Source organism: Labrus mixtus, chromosome 1 (genome assembly GCF_963584025.1).
Source record: "Labrus mixtus chromosome 1, fLabMix1.1, whole genome shotgun sequence".
Taxonomy (NCBI): Eukaryota; Metazoa; Chordata; class Actinopteri; order Labriformes; family Labridae; genus Labrus; species Labrus mixtus.
Window position 1 is genome coordinate 9,579,438 of NC_083612.1, and position 15,646 is coordinate 9,595,083.

Genomic DNA, 15,646 nt, shown 5'->3' on the forward strand with positions numbered 1-15,646 from the left:
GTAGGTGTGATCTGCACGCTGTGTAAAAGCGCTTTGAGTAGTCAGAAGACTAGAAAAGCGCTCTACGAGCTCGAGTCCATTGACCATTGCTACAGTCCTCCAAGCGGACGGCCCAAGTTTGAATCCGACCTGTTGCTCCTTTTCCCACGTCATTCCCCACTCTCTCTCTCCCTGATTTCTAACTCTTGAAGTTCTGTTTCATGCAGACATCAAGAGTACCGTATTTCTTATTGAAACCAATCACAAGAAAGAAGGCGGGACATAACGTTTGGAGGAATTTGATTGGATCGTTAGCTTCTTAATTTGTCTAAAATCGGTAAACAACCCTTAGTGCAGGATGAGTCATCAGACAGTTGAAATGTTTTACAGGAAGCAAAAATACAGTTACTTAGATGTAAAAAATACTCAGATAACTCTTTATTGAAATATATGTGGCAGACAACTAAAGGGAGAGGTGCCAGGTCACTTCCCGAGTACTGCCGAGGTGCCCACCGAACCCCCCCCCATCTGCTCTGGAGCGCTCGCTGTGTAGCAGCCCCACTCTGACATCTCTCCATTAATGCAGCTCCTGTTTGTGTATGTGTGTGAGAAGCATGTGTCTCAATAACAGAGTGTAAACCAGAATTTCCACAGGGATTAATAAAGTATAAAAAAAAATAAAAAAAACCAAGACATGAATCAATTGATGTTCTTAGAAAACATGTATTCAAATTAAAATAATCACATTACATTAATCAGGACATTAAAACAGATTTTTTTTTATAAATTAAACATCACAAAACGTCTGATTAGTTCTTATCGACACGTTTTTAACAATTCCACCAGGTAACAGTTAATCATTTACATTTGTGCAAAAGTCGTCTCGAACTTGGAGACAAAATGATCAAACAACCAGGTTTCCAATCAAACTTGTCTTTCGGTCAGAAACATCCGTCTTGAGAGCACTGATGTGACTTTTAACACTTCTATGGAGATAGATCATGTACGTTTGGATCGCCCAAACCAGCAGAAGGAACTAACAAATATTTAAAAAAAAAAAAGGTGGGAAGAAAAGATGAACTCCACTGACTCCTTCAGTTCATGAGTATCCTGTGAAGTTTGTGTGAAATCTCATCGTCTGGTTGTGTCCACTGGGCACAGTTGAAGTCTGCACGGCAGCTATTAATAGAGCTGGCAATGATAAAAATGACAGTGAGAGCCCCTGCTGTGAGAGATTCAGAGGTAATAAAAACTGTAAAATACTAAACGTCACCCACCCCGAGTACAAACACATCACCCACACACACACACACACCATGTACACACACACACGTCACAGCGCGTCCGTCAGGGATTACTCGAGTCCTCAGTGTTGACGTCCAGCTTCCTCTGAGGGATGTAAACAGTTTTGGTGGCGGGGTGTCCACTGGTGGTTACCACGGCAGCAAGAGGGGAGAGGGGGACTGGCGTGTGGAAGAAGCTGGGCTGGTGGAGCCCGGTCCCTTTGGGTGTGGTCATCAGAGGCTGGACAAACAGAAAGTGTGTGTGGTTAATATAAAAGGTAAGTTCCACCTATTTAACCAAGAATATAATAAAAGAAGACGTGAGAAATAACATCACATGGAACAGCTGTGGAGCTTTTTTCTTTTTAAAAGTAACTCAAATTAAAACCCTGAAACAGACACCGTTTACACGTTTCTGTTTCAGGAAGTGGCAGGAGCCCGATTAAAAGTGGATATTTAAGACCAGATGCCCTTATTAAGAGGATAAAGACAGAGTTTACCTATGAAACCTGCTCGATACAGTGAAATGTTTTGAGTGGAATGAAAATTGGCTTTTTCTTTGTGGATTGTGAAACAGATTTGTATTCATAAAACGATGCAAAAGTTGGGAGCGCCGGATGATAGCCTAGCGGTAATGAAGTGAGCCACATGTACAGAGGCCGACTCTCTTCAGCTGTCCTATCTAATAAAGGCAAAATTGGCAACAAAAAACAATACATAAGTAACCAAGAACTCTGTGTAATTGAATGGAAAATGTAATTTATGAAAGACTTGTATATTACAAATCATCGGTCAGGAATTCAAGTGCTGACCATGATCCACTCTGTGATATTGTACATGATGGAGCATGAGTGTATTTTTCTGGGGAAATCACAAGAGACCATTTCTAAATCACTTACAGCTTTCTCTCCTTCATCGTATGTTTGATACATTTTTTTCCCCTCCTTTCATCTCTATTTGCTTAACATATACACGACCCTGACGTATCTGTGGTTGTTGATATTGGCCTACATTATAACGGTCCCTCGATGTATTGGTTGGGCTCTAAAACCGGGTTTTTAAAAATTCCAGCTGATTTATAAATTGTATTGGTTCAGATACTAAACACAAAAACTGTTGTTTTAAGGTGCGTTGAATAACTCATGGTTTAACTTGTATGTGCTTACAGGTTCAATATCTCTGTCATGTATGTTTTTTTTTTACCTGTTGCAAACTGATTAAAGCCAGCGGTTGCCCTGACACAGACTGTTGCAGGGGCATGGGGGACACCGGTTTGATGAAAACCATTCCTCTCTGCTGCAGACTCAGCGGGCTTGGCATGGTGTTGGCGTTCTCTGGAGTCTGGGGGTCCGGGAAGGCGCTTCCCGGGCTGGAGCCTGAGATCAGACCCAGGTTCTGCAGGGTGAAGTTCAGGATGGCAGGACTGGGGCTGTGGAGGCGCCGGGCTAGCTGGGCGGCTTGAGGCGAGGCGAGGGCGACGGGTTTGTGAAGACGCAGGTTGGTGGGTGTCATCTCCTGGGCTAGGGTGGGCCTTGATCCTGAAAACGGGGGATGGGGGGGGGGGGACACATTACAATTCAATCCTTCTTCCTTTCTCAAAGACGTTACTGCTCATTCTGCTGATTCTGATCGGGGCTCATCCCTGGACCTCAGTCCTACAGTTCCTGACATATTTACCTGCTGTCGGGGTTTTGTAGATGTAGGCGGGAGTTGGGGCCTTGTTGCTTTCTCTCCCCGCACTTTGCATTTCTTTGTAGCCAATGAGGGACTGCTGAGAGATCGGGATCAGATATCCAGCTGGTACTAAAGTCTGGATGAAAAGAGGAATAAGCTTCACACAAACTGCTGTTGCGTTCACTTTAACAACGAAGCGATTCGGTCGATTCATACCTCAGTGTGGAGTTGTCCTGGCGTGATGGGCACGGCTCGGACTGGAGTTAACGCCGCCTCCCTGTCGGAGTCTGCCGTCTTGTCCTCTCTGTCCAGGAAGGTTTCCAAGCTCTGCCCGAGTGTCTGAATGGCCACAGGGGCGCCGGGTGTGTTGACGAACTCCGGGTCCAGGTGGAGGGCGCGGGGCGAGGGCCGGCTGGAGAGCTGAGAGCCGCGATGAGCCTTCAGACGAGCCTGCAGGATCTCGCTCAGCTTTGGAGAGGTGTCCTGAAGGGAGCAGGGCGAGGAAACACTGGATGTCAAGGTGTGTAACTTTGCAATCTAAACGGGCACTATGCAACAATGTGTTCCCACTTTAAGGTCGTTTCCTCAGGTTTTCTTTCCTTCTGTCTAATTTGACTTCACTCACTGGCCCCAATGAATAATCTAGATGCCTGCACACTATCTTCGTCTTTGCTCTGCACACTTGTTGTGAAGCACTTGTGGATATGCACTACGTTTCTTTTTTTCTGTTGTTGTGGGTTTCAAAAGCAGAGTTTGAGAAGTGATTTCACCATTTTGTGATTAACACAGCAGAAGTTGAGGCTGCGTTTTGGTCTCTATGTGTAAACATTATCTTCATGCTTATTCTACTGTGTTTTGTCTTACATTAAACTGCCCGCTGACCGTTTTCAGACAACAAACTGCACGATCACTGGGCTGTAAATAGTTGTTGAAAGGTTTTAAAGCGGTCCAAACTACGAGATGCAGAATGTGTAAAAGTCACATTACCCTGAAGGTGGGGTCTGTCCTCTTGGCTTTGGAGGGGCTGCACTCTGAGGCGGAATCCGGCCGCAGTCTTTTGAGCGCCAACGGGCTGATGTCCGCCGCCCTGCTGGAGGCCGGCTGGCTCTTCGCTGCATACTGACCCGTCGGACTCTGCCCCGTCTTATCCTCGAAGGTCATAGAGCGCACGGCGAGGCTGGTCGGCTGCGGTCTGGCCAGAGGATTCGGCCTGGATGGGGGAGCTTGCAAATACACAGCGTAGGGTCCGTTCCCTCGCTGCTGAGGTAAGAGGACCGGGATCATGGAGGAACAATGTGCAGGGATGTAAGCGACAGAGCCAGCGGGCAGGGCTCCTAGAGGGGTGTTGGGGGTTAGGTGGACAGTAGTGTTGATTCCAGACTCGTGGGTTGGGGTTAGAAACAGAGCCTGAGGTGGATCCATTTGACTGGAAGAGGTCTGCTCTGACCTCACAGCAGCAGCAGCGGGTTTTGGATCAGCAGCTCCAGGTCTGAAACAGAAGCAGGACTCTTCATTTAACATCCAATAAATCTTCATCTACGGTCTTATCACGCAGCAGATTTGATTTCACTTTTAGCTTAGCTTAACTTACACATACTCCTGGTCAAGCTGGATCTTACAAATAGCAGCAAGCTGGGCCATTTTGTTTGGGAAGTCCCCGTTTGATGAATCACCTGAAGACAAAGGAAGAAAGGAAAAAGATTTGTCAACACGGCTCGTAAACACTCCACGGCCGCAACAAGAGGCTTCTATGGCAACCTTTTAGTACACTCACCGGGGGCGCTCTTCACAGGACTGGTGGGGGCAGAGTTGATCTTGCGCCGGTCATCCTGAATGCTCTTGGCCAGCTTTATGAGGGAGGGGTGCCGGGTGAAGCTGCGTTTCCTCCCAGGTGATGAAAACAGGTTTTTGGCACAGTTGTCTGCAGATGCACGGGACTCCAGTACATCTTTCTTCTTGGAGAGGCACTCAGATGTGACGCTCTCCAAATCTGAAGCAACAAGTTTAACGTTAACACTGCTAATGAATCGGTGAGTGGACGGAGGGGAAATGGGTGTGAATGTGGGGGATTCAGGGGTGAAAACAATGGAGTATCCAGGTTGTCACGCCACAGATATAAACGTGCTGCATTTAGTCAAACATTCTTTCTGACTGTGGGAAAAATCTCTCAACAATCATTTGTCTGTACCTTTGACTTGAGGGAATTCTTCAGGTCCGACCCACTCAAAGGCCGGTTTCCGTCCCCGCTCTTCTGTCACGTGGACTTTCTCGATGAGCTTCAGGCTCCGCAGCACATTAGCGATGTCATACAGCCGCCGCACCTTGGCTGTAAACCATGAACAAAACATCAAGATTATCTGCTGCTCATACAGACACAGAGAACACATTCTGACAAACGTCACAACTGGATTTAGAACTGTGCATCCGTACTTTGATTTTTATTCTCTGCACAGGATGACATCAAAGTGAACTTCTACAAATGTGCCGCAAATGTAATAAATTATAGTAACATTTGAAAAGCTTAACGGTGCAAAAAATATGTAATTTCTTCTGAAAAAGCGTCTGCATTTACAAATGTTTTCAAATTTGACCAGCTTTCTAACATCTGCATACATCTCTTCAAGCCTTCTCCACCATTGAGGTGACATCATCGATCTGTCTCTAGTACTCTGCACTCCTTATTTGGTGTTTTGCACTCACTCTTGAACTTGTTCTTGTCTTGATCGGCACCCTGGTCCTCTCCGATCAGGATCTTGGCGGCCACCTCCAGACTGACCACGCGAGGATTACAGACCAGAAAGAGCATGACGAACTTCTGGCTCATCACCCTCAGAGATTTGTCCTTCCGACTGTTAACGGAGGCTGCACAGAAAAATACAGAGTGAAGAATGAAGTCTACTGCGCCGCAGAAACATAAAATGATCAAGTCTACCTGTTTGTTTTGAGTCATTCTTAATAGATAACAGTTACAGTTAGCCTCAAACCTTGACAGCCCGCATTCTCACCTGCTTTGAACTCTACTCCTGGAAGCTCCACAAAAAAGAGCTCCTTTTGGCCCTGCTCCCCGTTCTCCAGGTCCACCACCACCACCTCCTCGTTCTCCTTCTCCTCCCCGTCGAAGTCAAACTCCCTGTCCAGGAGACGCTGCTTGATCTGCTGCATCTGCTGGCCGTACTTGTGCTCCTCGCCCACCTGCTTCAGAATGGCGAGGGTCTGAGCCAGCTTGGTGCGACCGTGCCAGCTGTAGCGGTTCTTGGCCGAGCGGCTCACCATGTGCAGACTCTCCAGCACGTTCATGATGTCGTAGATCCGCCTGCGCTCTACATCTGGAGGGGAAACACGTGAAACGAAATGTCTCAGTTCAAGAATCACAAGAAGCAAAGATACGGAATATGTTGCCTGATTGGCTACGTACACCTGGAACAAATACAATCGAAAGTAAATTCTAATAATCACTGTATCAACTGAACTATGAAGTACAACAATACAGAGTTGATAGAAAAGACATACTGAGCTCAGTGGCCACGTCGTCGAGGCAGATGTCGTTGTTGACATCAGGGTTCGGGTAATCTGGGTATCGGGCGAGGAATTTATGACAGAGCAAACCCAGACTCTTCTCTTTCCTGCTGATCATTTTTTCTTCTCCATTTTCAGTTTCCTGTGGGAACAATAACAGAGAAAAACAAAGAAATGTCATTCTTTAAACATTAGCTTCATTGGAGAGTGTCCGTTATGAGTTACTGCTCAGATTAATTTTTTTCTTACCTGTGTAGATTCAACATCCTCTTGTCCATCGTTGTCCATGCACAGTTCCTTCTCTCGGTTCCTGATTTCAGGACTGGCTGCGCTGATGAGCATTTTGAGGTTCGAAGTCGGCGTCCAGGGATCGACGGAGCCGACTTCCCTTCCCTTTTTGGGTGTGGTGAGGGGACCCATGGTTTGGTGGCTCTCGGCTGACACTTCAGAGTCACCAAACAATTTCACTGGAGTATTTACAGGACCCAGAGGAGCTACAAAGCCATCGTTCTAGTCTGCAAAAGAAAAAGGAGAAAAAAGTGATTTAATTACAAGCCAAATCATTTCAACTGAGGTTTAGTGGGACTTATCACAGAAAACTAGAGAGGCAAACATATCTGACAAACATGTAGATTATTTTGAAGGCTACTCAGTAACCTCTAAATGGGTCTTCATAATCTGATATAATCTGGTTTGTAAGTGATGTTTTTAGCATTACAAGGTAATATGGAGTGTGGAAAACCAAGACAAGTGTTTTAAAACCTCATGATTTGCTCTTATCAGTACAGATCTAGAAAAAAAACCCACTAATTAAACACATGTGTTAATTTCAAGTAGCTTTTAACTTATTTAAGGAAAGATTTCCTAGTTGAATCATGTAGTAATTCATAATTTGAACCAAATTAGCATCATCTCTGTAAATCTCAGTGTATATCTATGAACGCTGATTTCAGGATTACTTTTTAAGTTATCACAGCAATATCGAGTCAGTCTTACCGCCTTTTGAGAGCAATATATTTGTCGGGGAGTCCACATTGTTTAACACACCCTGAAAACATCGAGAGAAACTCTGTTCCGATGGTAGAAATCTAGTTTAAAAAAAAAATAATCATCACAAAATCTGTTTAAATCTAATCAAAACAGAAGTCATATTGGCGGTAACTGACGTCCGTTCCATCGAATCGCCTGACCAAAACGGGGTCCCGCCCTGTTACTCGAAAACAGCCAATGGGAGCGGCGCCCGTAGCGGAAGTGGAAAGAGGAATCCCGCGCAGGTAAAACAGATTTTTGAAATCCTTGGCGCGGAACGTCTGTACAAGCATCAGTGGCGGCTATCTTTAAAAATGTAGACACGATTGTGAAAACGTTTAACTCCCTGCTATTAAAAACAGCGTTACTTTTACGAGGTGGAAAAGGTTTAAAACGTCGAAAACCGACCGTGAAGTTTATGTTTGTTGTCGAGTAAGTCGTCTGGCAGGTTTGGAGCCAAAGTTCACAACACAACACTATAGAACCCGGATGTTCAGGTTTTTTTTACACATAAACAGATATGTTATAAATTATACTGCAGTGACGTTTACGTAGGTTATACGGTTATAAATGTTTATAAACGACGTTAAGGGGTTACACGGTAAATAAATAAAGTGGTTTATAAAGAGGAGGCGGTAACTAAGCAACAACGAAACCCAAACTGGAGTAGAAGCACACAAATAAAACAAGATACACGTGTTATTACACAGATATTTGTAGACTTACCCAAAGGCCTCTATCGTGCAGATCTCCTCATCGTGTCGGTAATGTGATATTATTTCCAACAGATTAAAATCCGCGCTCAACAATCAGGATCTTAAAACACGTTTTCTTTTTTTTTTTTTGTTCCACGAAACTAAAAAACCTGAAGTGAAACGTTTTAAAAACAAGCGGGGCTCTTGGCTTTTCCCTCCTCGCTAATAGTGGCAGTAGCCTCTTGGTCAACTTTTGCTACAGTTGTGAAAAGTTGGCCCAGTTGTGTGTGTGTGTGTGTGTGTGTGTGTGTATGTATGTGTGTGTGTATGTGACCACCGCCACCATTTGGCCCGCCCAGTTTGAGCATGCGCGCTGACGTCACCCCCCACACTTCCTCCCTGCTGCTGCAGACTTAAGGCCGGCCCACCACCACATTACTGTACATCAGCAGGTTCCCACACTTTTTTTTTTTGGCTCGTGATTTCCCTAAACTCTCGCGACTCCAGACATCTAAAACAACCTACAGCTTAAATTAATTTGTTTTAAATCATGCAATGTCTTTTCTACTGTGTTGCTGGTGAACATTTATTGTAGAGCACATTCAGGCTTTTTTTGGAGACAGAGGAAGAAAGGTTGAACAATGAACAATGAATGACAAACAGTCAGAAACTCTTGTTTGCAAATTTCTTGTTTTGGCATTTGCTATGACCCACAGTAGCCTGTGTTCAATATATTTTAATATACAATATCTTTTTATTTATCAATAAATACACATTTCAGGCGACCCCATTTGTATTAGAATAGAATTACTTTATTGATCCCAAACTGGGAAATTGTGGAAAATAAGGGGAGAGCGCGAAGGCAGTCCCCCACTACCACAAATTATGCAGTCCAGATTCCCACATTTGGGGAATTCGCATATGAGTGCAATGGCCAGGCCTCGCCATGGGTGAACCACCTTCTGGATCATGATATCTCCCCTGCCAGGTAAGTATGAGTAAGTATAAGTATAAGTATATTCCATGCACCCAATGTTGGGACAGCGTGCTGAACATGTCCCAATAATTTGTAAGTTTATTAACAAATATAATTCAACATATTCTGTTACACTGCTCAGTTTTTTATTTTTTTTATTTTTTATTAGGTGATGCAGAACAATACAAGACAAGTGAGGGACGTGACAAGAGCAAAAGTATGTAGGAGACAGGGGAGACACGACGATACAATGCACAGCATAGACAAAGACAAAACAGGCAAGCAGGGAGTAATAATAACGTTTTGCAATTTTGTATGTTGCTTGTGTGTGTGTGTGTGTGTGTGTGTGTGTGTGTGTGTGTGTGTGTGTGTGTGTGTGTGTGTGTGTGTGTGTGTGTGTGTGTGTGTGTGTGTGTGTGTGTGTGTGTGTGTGTGTGTGTGTGTGTGTGTGTGTGTGTGTGTGTGTGTGTGTGTGTGTGTGTGTAATTCGAGTGTGTGCTTGTATTTTTTTTTTCTTCCTTTTTTTTTTTCTATACTTCTAAACTACTGCTCAGTTTCTAAAATGTAACCTCTGTTGTAATCCTTACCCCCTTACACGTGGAGGGACCTGGGCAATGCTTGAGCAACCCCAACCACACCTCCACCCCTCTATTAGCTAAGAAGTTCACCAAATTTAACTCATACCACCTCTAATCAAACAACTCTGTGCAACAAGTGAAAAAAAGATATGCTTATAACCACATAATTGTAAACAATACAACCTGTAAATACTAATATTTGATGTGTCTTGCATTCAAGTAATTGCTGAATTGGAAAGGTGTCAGAAGATGTGCCAGGTTTACCTGCACAGCACTTCTACTGTACTGCTTTCTTATTAACGGTGCATTCACACTAAGCTATCCGTACTGTGCCTAATTGGGCTTCACCCTCAAAATCCACTTTGTTTGTCTTGTGAGTGCTTCATGTTCAAGCACGGTGGCCCTGGCACGCTTGGAAGAGGTGTGCCACGGTACAGTTGCTCATACAGGAGCACGAGCACACAACGTGAACATGACTATAACTGATCCCCGCCTCCATTATCAAGAAATCCTGGCTGTTAGTCGGACAGGACGCTTGGTCTCTAAATGCACTGGGCAATGCTGCTTCATGATGTAGATGTACACATTTCCTGTTTTATTAGACTGACTTAAAGTCTATATATCAAGTTTTTATGATCACACAAACCTACAAAAAGAAAACAGGAGGTAAGAGAAACAGCCCACCCAGTCCCTCAAATTGAGAAGCTGGAACCAGACCATTTTTATTATTATTTTCTGTAAATCAGCTAATTGATTTAACAGTAATTTATTCCGTAAGGTGTAATGTGAAAAGTGAAGTTATATGAACAGCTCTGCATCGACATGTCTCTGTTTGGCCGCTAGGTGGCGGTAGATCACTCCAAAGCGAGAGTCGTCATGGAAACCAACGGGCGCCTTCAAGGATGTTGGGAGTGAAGAGCGGAGCTTGAAGCACCCAGTGACGTAATGTTACGGCGGTGAGAGAGACCGAGTGGGACCCTGGTGATGCGTTTAGGTGCCCCTCGTAAATTAGAATACCCACTACAATTGTGTGAGTAGTCTGAGCATAGAACCTGAGTATAGAACGTATCATATCGTAAAATCTAGTAAACAATTAAAACACACAAAATTAGGGAAACTATAAAACATTTTAGGAATTTGTTAATACGCAAAATACATTTTTTTAATTTGCAAAAGATAGAATTGTGTAGGTGGAAGATAAAGAACTGATTTTAATGAGAATCAGAGGATTTATATATAAAACAATCTGACTAAAGGACAAAAAGCAAGACAGTCAAAATAAACAGCTGTATAGTTTTGTACAGCAAAGTGCAAAATAAAAATGTTTATTTTTTTCCTGATATACAATAAAAAGCTTGTTATGTCTCTTAACTGCGAATTGCTGAACATGTAAAGACAGACCCAGCAATTTTCCCCTTCCATAAAGTTTAAAAGATGTGCAGCTTTTCATGAAACAACAGTAAAATGATCAGGGGGAAAAAAAAAACATAGGCTACTTTTTTTTTGCCTTCTTAAAATAATGTCGCAAGCTTATTTAGGCCAATCATAACAAAGCAGTGAAACAGTCTGATAAAAGAGATGGCTGTTGAAAACCCACATCAAGAGAAAACAGAAAGGAACACCGTCCGCTTAATATTTCCGACGGTACCTGAACGCAGCAGCTGGCTGCTCCGCTTGCAGCCAGAGGAACGGACAGCGCTGCGCACGAGGCAGGGACCATCTCCACCGGGAGGGAAAGAAACAGACAAGTGCGAGGTGAGCATCATTTCTTACCACAGACTCTACTCCTTCATGTTTGTAGTTTGTTTGTTATTGTTTAATTGACACAATCACGGACAGTTTGCGGAGAGCTCAGAGCAGCTGCCGGTCTGTCAGGCAGCCTCGGAGCTCTCGCAGGTTCTGCTGAAGGGATGCTGCAGTAGCTCAAACCTTCAGCGAGCAATTTGTCCCAGATTGTAACCTAACTCCTGAGTTCATGTTTGTGTGACGTGGAATCCATGCGGAGGAAAAAAAAAACAGTGTTTACTACAACTTGTTAGGATTAAAAAGCACGATGGCAAGTTTGTGATCAGCAAAAAGTTTCGTATTTAAGTGTTTTTCAGACACCTGCAGCAATGAGCAAGTGGGTAATCGATACACAAACTCTGGTTTTCGTCATTTATCTCCATGAATTAACAACTACATACACAAAAATGGATGCAAATGGTAGAAATAATTAACCACTGTGCATATGAGATACTTAGAAATAGCCTTATCAGAAATGTATGATTCTTAACATGCATCATAAGTTGTTTCTAATACTGCAGTCTTTGCTGCAATGCTTTAATTTAACTCTGTTTTCTCTCCCAACACAAGCACTTGTCCTCTGTCAGGATGCCACACTTGACCTTTGAGCTGTGAGTGACACCAGCTCTTACTCATCTATTTTTTCACTGGACATCTTTTGGCTTGTCTTTTTTCACACTGCAGGATTTTCCCTGGAATAGACACATTGACTTATTCTGCCGCAAAGAAAACTGAATTCTGACCTCATCTACTGCGGACTGGATAGAATCTCCACCAGCGGAGAGGATCATGTAGATCACATCCTGCATGTAAGATAACTTCTCCATGGCAGCAGTGATGGTTTTGGGAAGGACAACCACCCTGGTTGTCTCAGGTTCCTGTTCTCTGCCCTGATGCTCTCTTTAGATCAGCCACTCAGGACTGAAGGCTGCACAGAGAAACCATCAGGAATTGATATGACTGAGACAAGACTTGTGGTTGAGGTTGGATCCTCCCAAAGATTGGGTGTCGTCTTTCTCATGAAGCAAAGTTGATGGACGGAGAGATTTTCCTGTTTTTTGGATAGACGTTCATGCACCACAACCGGCAACTAAGTGATTTCAAGAAGGGGACTTGAATACTTGCAGCAGGTATTTCCCTTCATTCCCTAAGAGGCTTGTTGTAAAAGCTGAAGTGGATATATTAAGCTGTTGGAGAGCCCAAGAACTCACTCACCTATGGGAAGATGGAGGCAGGGGCAGAGGCTAGTCCACAACAGCTTTCGAGGAGGAAAACTGTGCTGCACTGCTTGGAGGACCAGAAAAGGGTGAGTAAACATCTGACCGTCTGTTTTCTACCTGTCTGCGCTGCTGTGTTGTGTGTGACGCCTTAAGAACACAGGGAGGCTGAGTGGGTGCTCTGGAGCGTCAAGTGGATCAGAAATTGTTGGTTGTTAAGTTTGAATGTTGCAGTTGAGCCTGGAGAGGTTTTCTGCATGGAAAGTCAAGAAGCAAAAATAAAATGTTGGGCTACTTAACTCTGTGAATAGTTTGCAGATTTTGCAACGCTCGAATTCCGGTGAATGTTGTAAGAAATGCCTCATGGTCAATCAGATTCTCTGCTCAAACTAAGATTTTTGATTCGAAAAACCCTGAAAACTCTTGTAAATTACACATTTAGATCCTATTTTGTCTGTAAAGAAAAGGTCCAAAACAGGTAGACTCATGCAAAAACAAAAAATGCCCTCATTTTCCCATTTAGGTGATTTAGACCTTGTTCCCATTGCGTTGTGATCTAGTCTGACCTTGACGAGGTAAACCAGCCTTGGCGTCAAAGGAAGCATAACTGGATTGATTCAAAGAGTCAGTGAAAGCATCAAGGCGTCTGTGCAGCCTCCTGTTGGCGCTTTGTGGTTGTGTAGAATTACTTAAGCAGTTGGCGTAAAGATTGATGGATCACTTGATACCGTGACTCATTTTCCCTGTTTCAGCTTCGCTCTGCATTTTCCACATGATGATGTTGATGTACTACTGTTGTTGTATGCAAACCTCACAGCTCTAATTTGATTTAAGATGAATACATCAAGGTAAGTTGTAAAAAAATAAATAAAAAAAATAGACATATTCTTGTTGGTATGAAGCCGTTTTAATGTTGTGCTTAGGGCATTCAGAAATGTCAAAGTCTAAAAACCTGGCTTTCAGGTGTGACAGAAGTTGTGGTGGAGCTGACATTTGGAGGATATAGAAGGTTTTCACTTTATTATGACGGCTGTGACAGAGGCACATGCTGACAATTAAATGCCGAATAGATGTCTATGTTGATTCAAAACCTATTAGAATAAGATTATTCTTCACATTAATGAAGGTGGAATAACTTTCATTTGCTTCCTTGCAACAAAAAGGAAATCAACTCTCCTGCAGCTTTCATGCTACAAACAAAGATCTGTTTACGGTAGAACTCGACTCATTAACCTATCAGACTTATAAATGGGTCAATTACCAAGCGGCTGTGCGGCTCACTTTGAAGAGTCGGTCGTCTCGCAACCAGAAGGTCGGGGGTTCGATCCCCAGCTCCTGCAGCCACATGTCCGATGTGTCCTTGGGCAAGATGCTAAACCCCAAGTTGCTACCACTGCTTTGTTTGGGGGGGGGGGGGGGGGGTATCAATGTGTATGAATACATATCAGCCTCTACCATCAGTGTGTGAATGTGTAGGTGTGACCTGCGGTGTAAAAGTGCTTTGAGAAGTCAAAGACTAAACGCACTATTCAAGCTCATGTCCATTTACCATTTACCATATGGCAGCATAAATAGTGTATTTATGGGTTACAATGTATGGGTTCTTTATGAATGGTGCATTGATATAATGTGCAAAAGTACCCAGAATGCTGTTTTCCTGTGTATTTAACATTAATTCATTATTATGCATTGTAAACCATGAGGTCAATGACACCATTTCTTAATTACCCCAAGCATTGTATTTTGTGTTATTTAGTACGTTATAATCTGGCACTCATCAACTATAAAAGGCAAGGCAGGTTTGTTTTTAGAGCACTGTTCATACATGGAGCAATTCACAGTGCTTTACATGTATTAAAACATCATTAAGCAGAAATAGAGACATTAAAATACAAAATATTTAAAATATGAGATTGGGTCTATAGTCATAACAAAGCTTATGTCTCCTTCCACTTTCATAATAACTCGTCAGTTATCATTTACCCTAGTTTTTAGAATTCCTATGAAGGCCAATATATTAGATATATGCGATAGGCCTATATATCGACCCAAATATATATGGGTCAGGCTGTATAGGCTCGAGTTTGTTTTCAATTCAGGTAGCATAACAAGAAGGATTTCCAAATCCCCTCGGTCATTAACCTCACTCAGGTGAAAAAGAAAATCTGGGCTCCATCGCTCAAGGCAGCTATGGTTGGACAGATATTGAAGTCACAGCATGCATGTCAGTGTTTGGTTATTTTTGCTGGGTCTGGTTCTGGTCCAAATGGGGTGGAGATTTATTTGACTTCACTCCCCCTGCCATTGATGTCCCAGGGATCAGATATGATAAGTGGGTTTATTCCCTTTTCTTCTTTCTTTTCACCCCCCCTGTGAATTATTGATTTGATCAGGTGTGTTAAATTAGTCACTTGGGATTATGTAGAACATGAATATTAATTGATGCAACCAAAGTCCCAGCTGCTGTTTTCCAATTTTCCAGGCCGCAGATTCTCTCTCTGGATTCCAAGTGACAAACTGAGCAGCTAAAGGACTTCAGTGTACCTTGTCCAGTGCTTGGATTCTGCTCAATATTTATGTAATCCAACCCAAACTAGTTTATTTTCTGTCTGCATTGCTGTTGCTATGGAAACCAACCCAGACATCATTCATAAAGTGAGTTTTTCGCCCGTTGCATGCTTGATCAGTTATCAGCAGTGACATGTCTGGATTTCCTTATGAGCCCCACTTGCAGCCGCAAACGTGGCGGCATCATCAATCGGAGAGACCAGACGAGGCCAGACGCTCAGTGCTCTCCAGGGAAGGGAGGTTGTTCTATCTAGACTGAGCCAATACTCACCTTCCCTCTTAGTGGACATCAGCCAACTTAAATAAATTGAAAGCACTGAGGTAGTAACCCGTACACACGGCGCCC

The 15,646-nt window shown here is 43.4% G+C and overlaps 1 protein-coding gene and 1 pseudogene across 2 annotated transcripts; both read right to left on the reverse strand.

The window, feature by feature from the left end:
• Positions 1-682: 682 nt before the first annotated feature.
• On the reverse strand, positions 683-8,213 carry e2f8 (E2F transcription factor 8). 2 transcript variants are annotated; one of them, XM_061060135.1, is made up of 13 exons: positions 8,208-8,213; positions 6,702-6,962; positions 6,447-6,594; positions 5,942-6,262; positions 5,637-5,798; positions 5,125-5,262; positions 4,711-4,926; positions 4,528-4,609; positions 3,924-4,425; positions 3,153-3,419; positions 2,940-3,072; positions 2,466-2,800; positions 683-1,503 (listed from the first exon to the last, which is right to left on the reverse strand). In XM_061060135.1, the coding sequence occupies exons 2-13, from the start codon at positions 6,870-6,872 to the stop codon at positions 1,327-1,329; spliced, it is 2,652 nt and encodes an 883-aa protein (XP_060916118.1). In that variant the 5' UTR covers positions 6,873-6,962; positions 8,208-8,213; the 3' UTR covers positions 683-1,326. The 2 variants fall into 2 exon arrangements, with proteins under 2 accessions (XP_060916118.1, XP_060916039.1); XM_061060056.1 differs by lacking the exon at positions 8,208-8,213 and adding an exon at positions 7,449-7,621.
• Positions 8,214-9,021: 808 nt separating this feature from the next.
• On the reverse strand, positions 9,022-9,172 carry LOC132980385 (U1 spliceosomal RNA; annotated as a pseudogene).
• Positions 9,173-15,646: the final 6,474 nt, after the last annotated feature.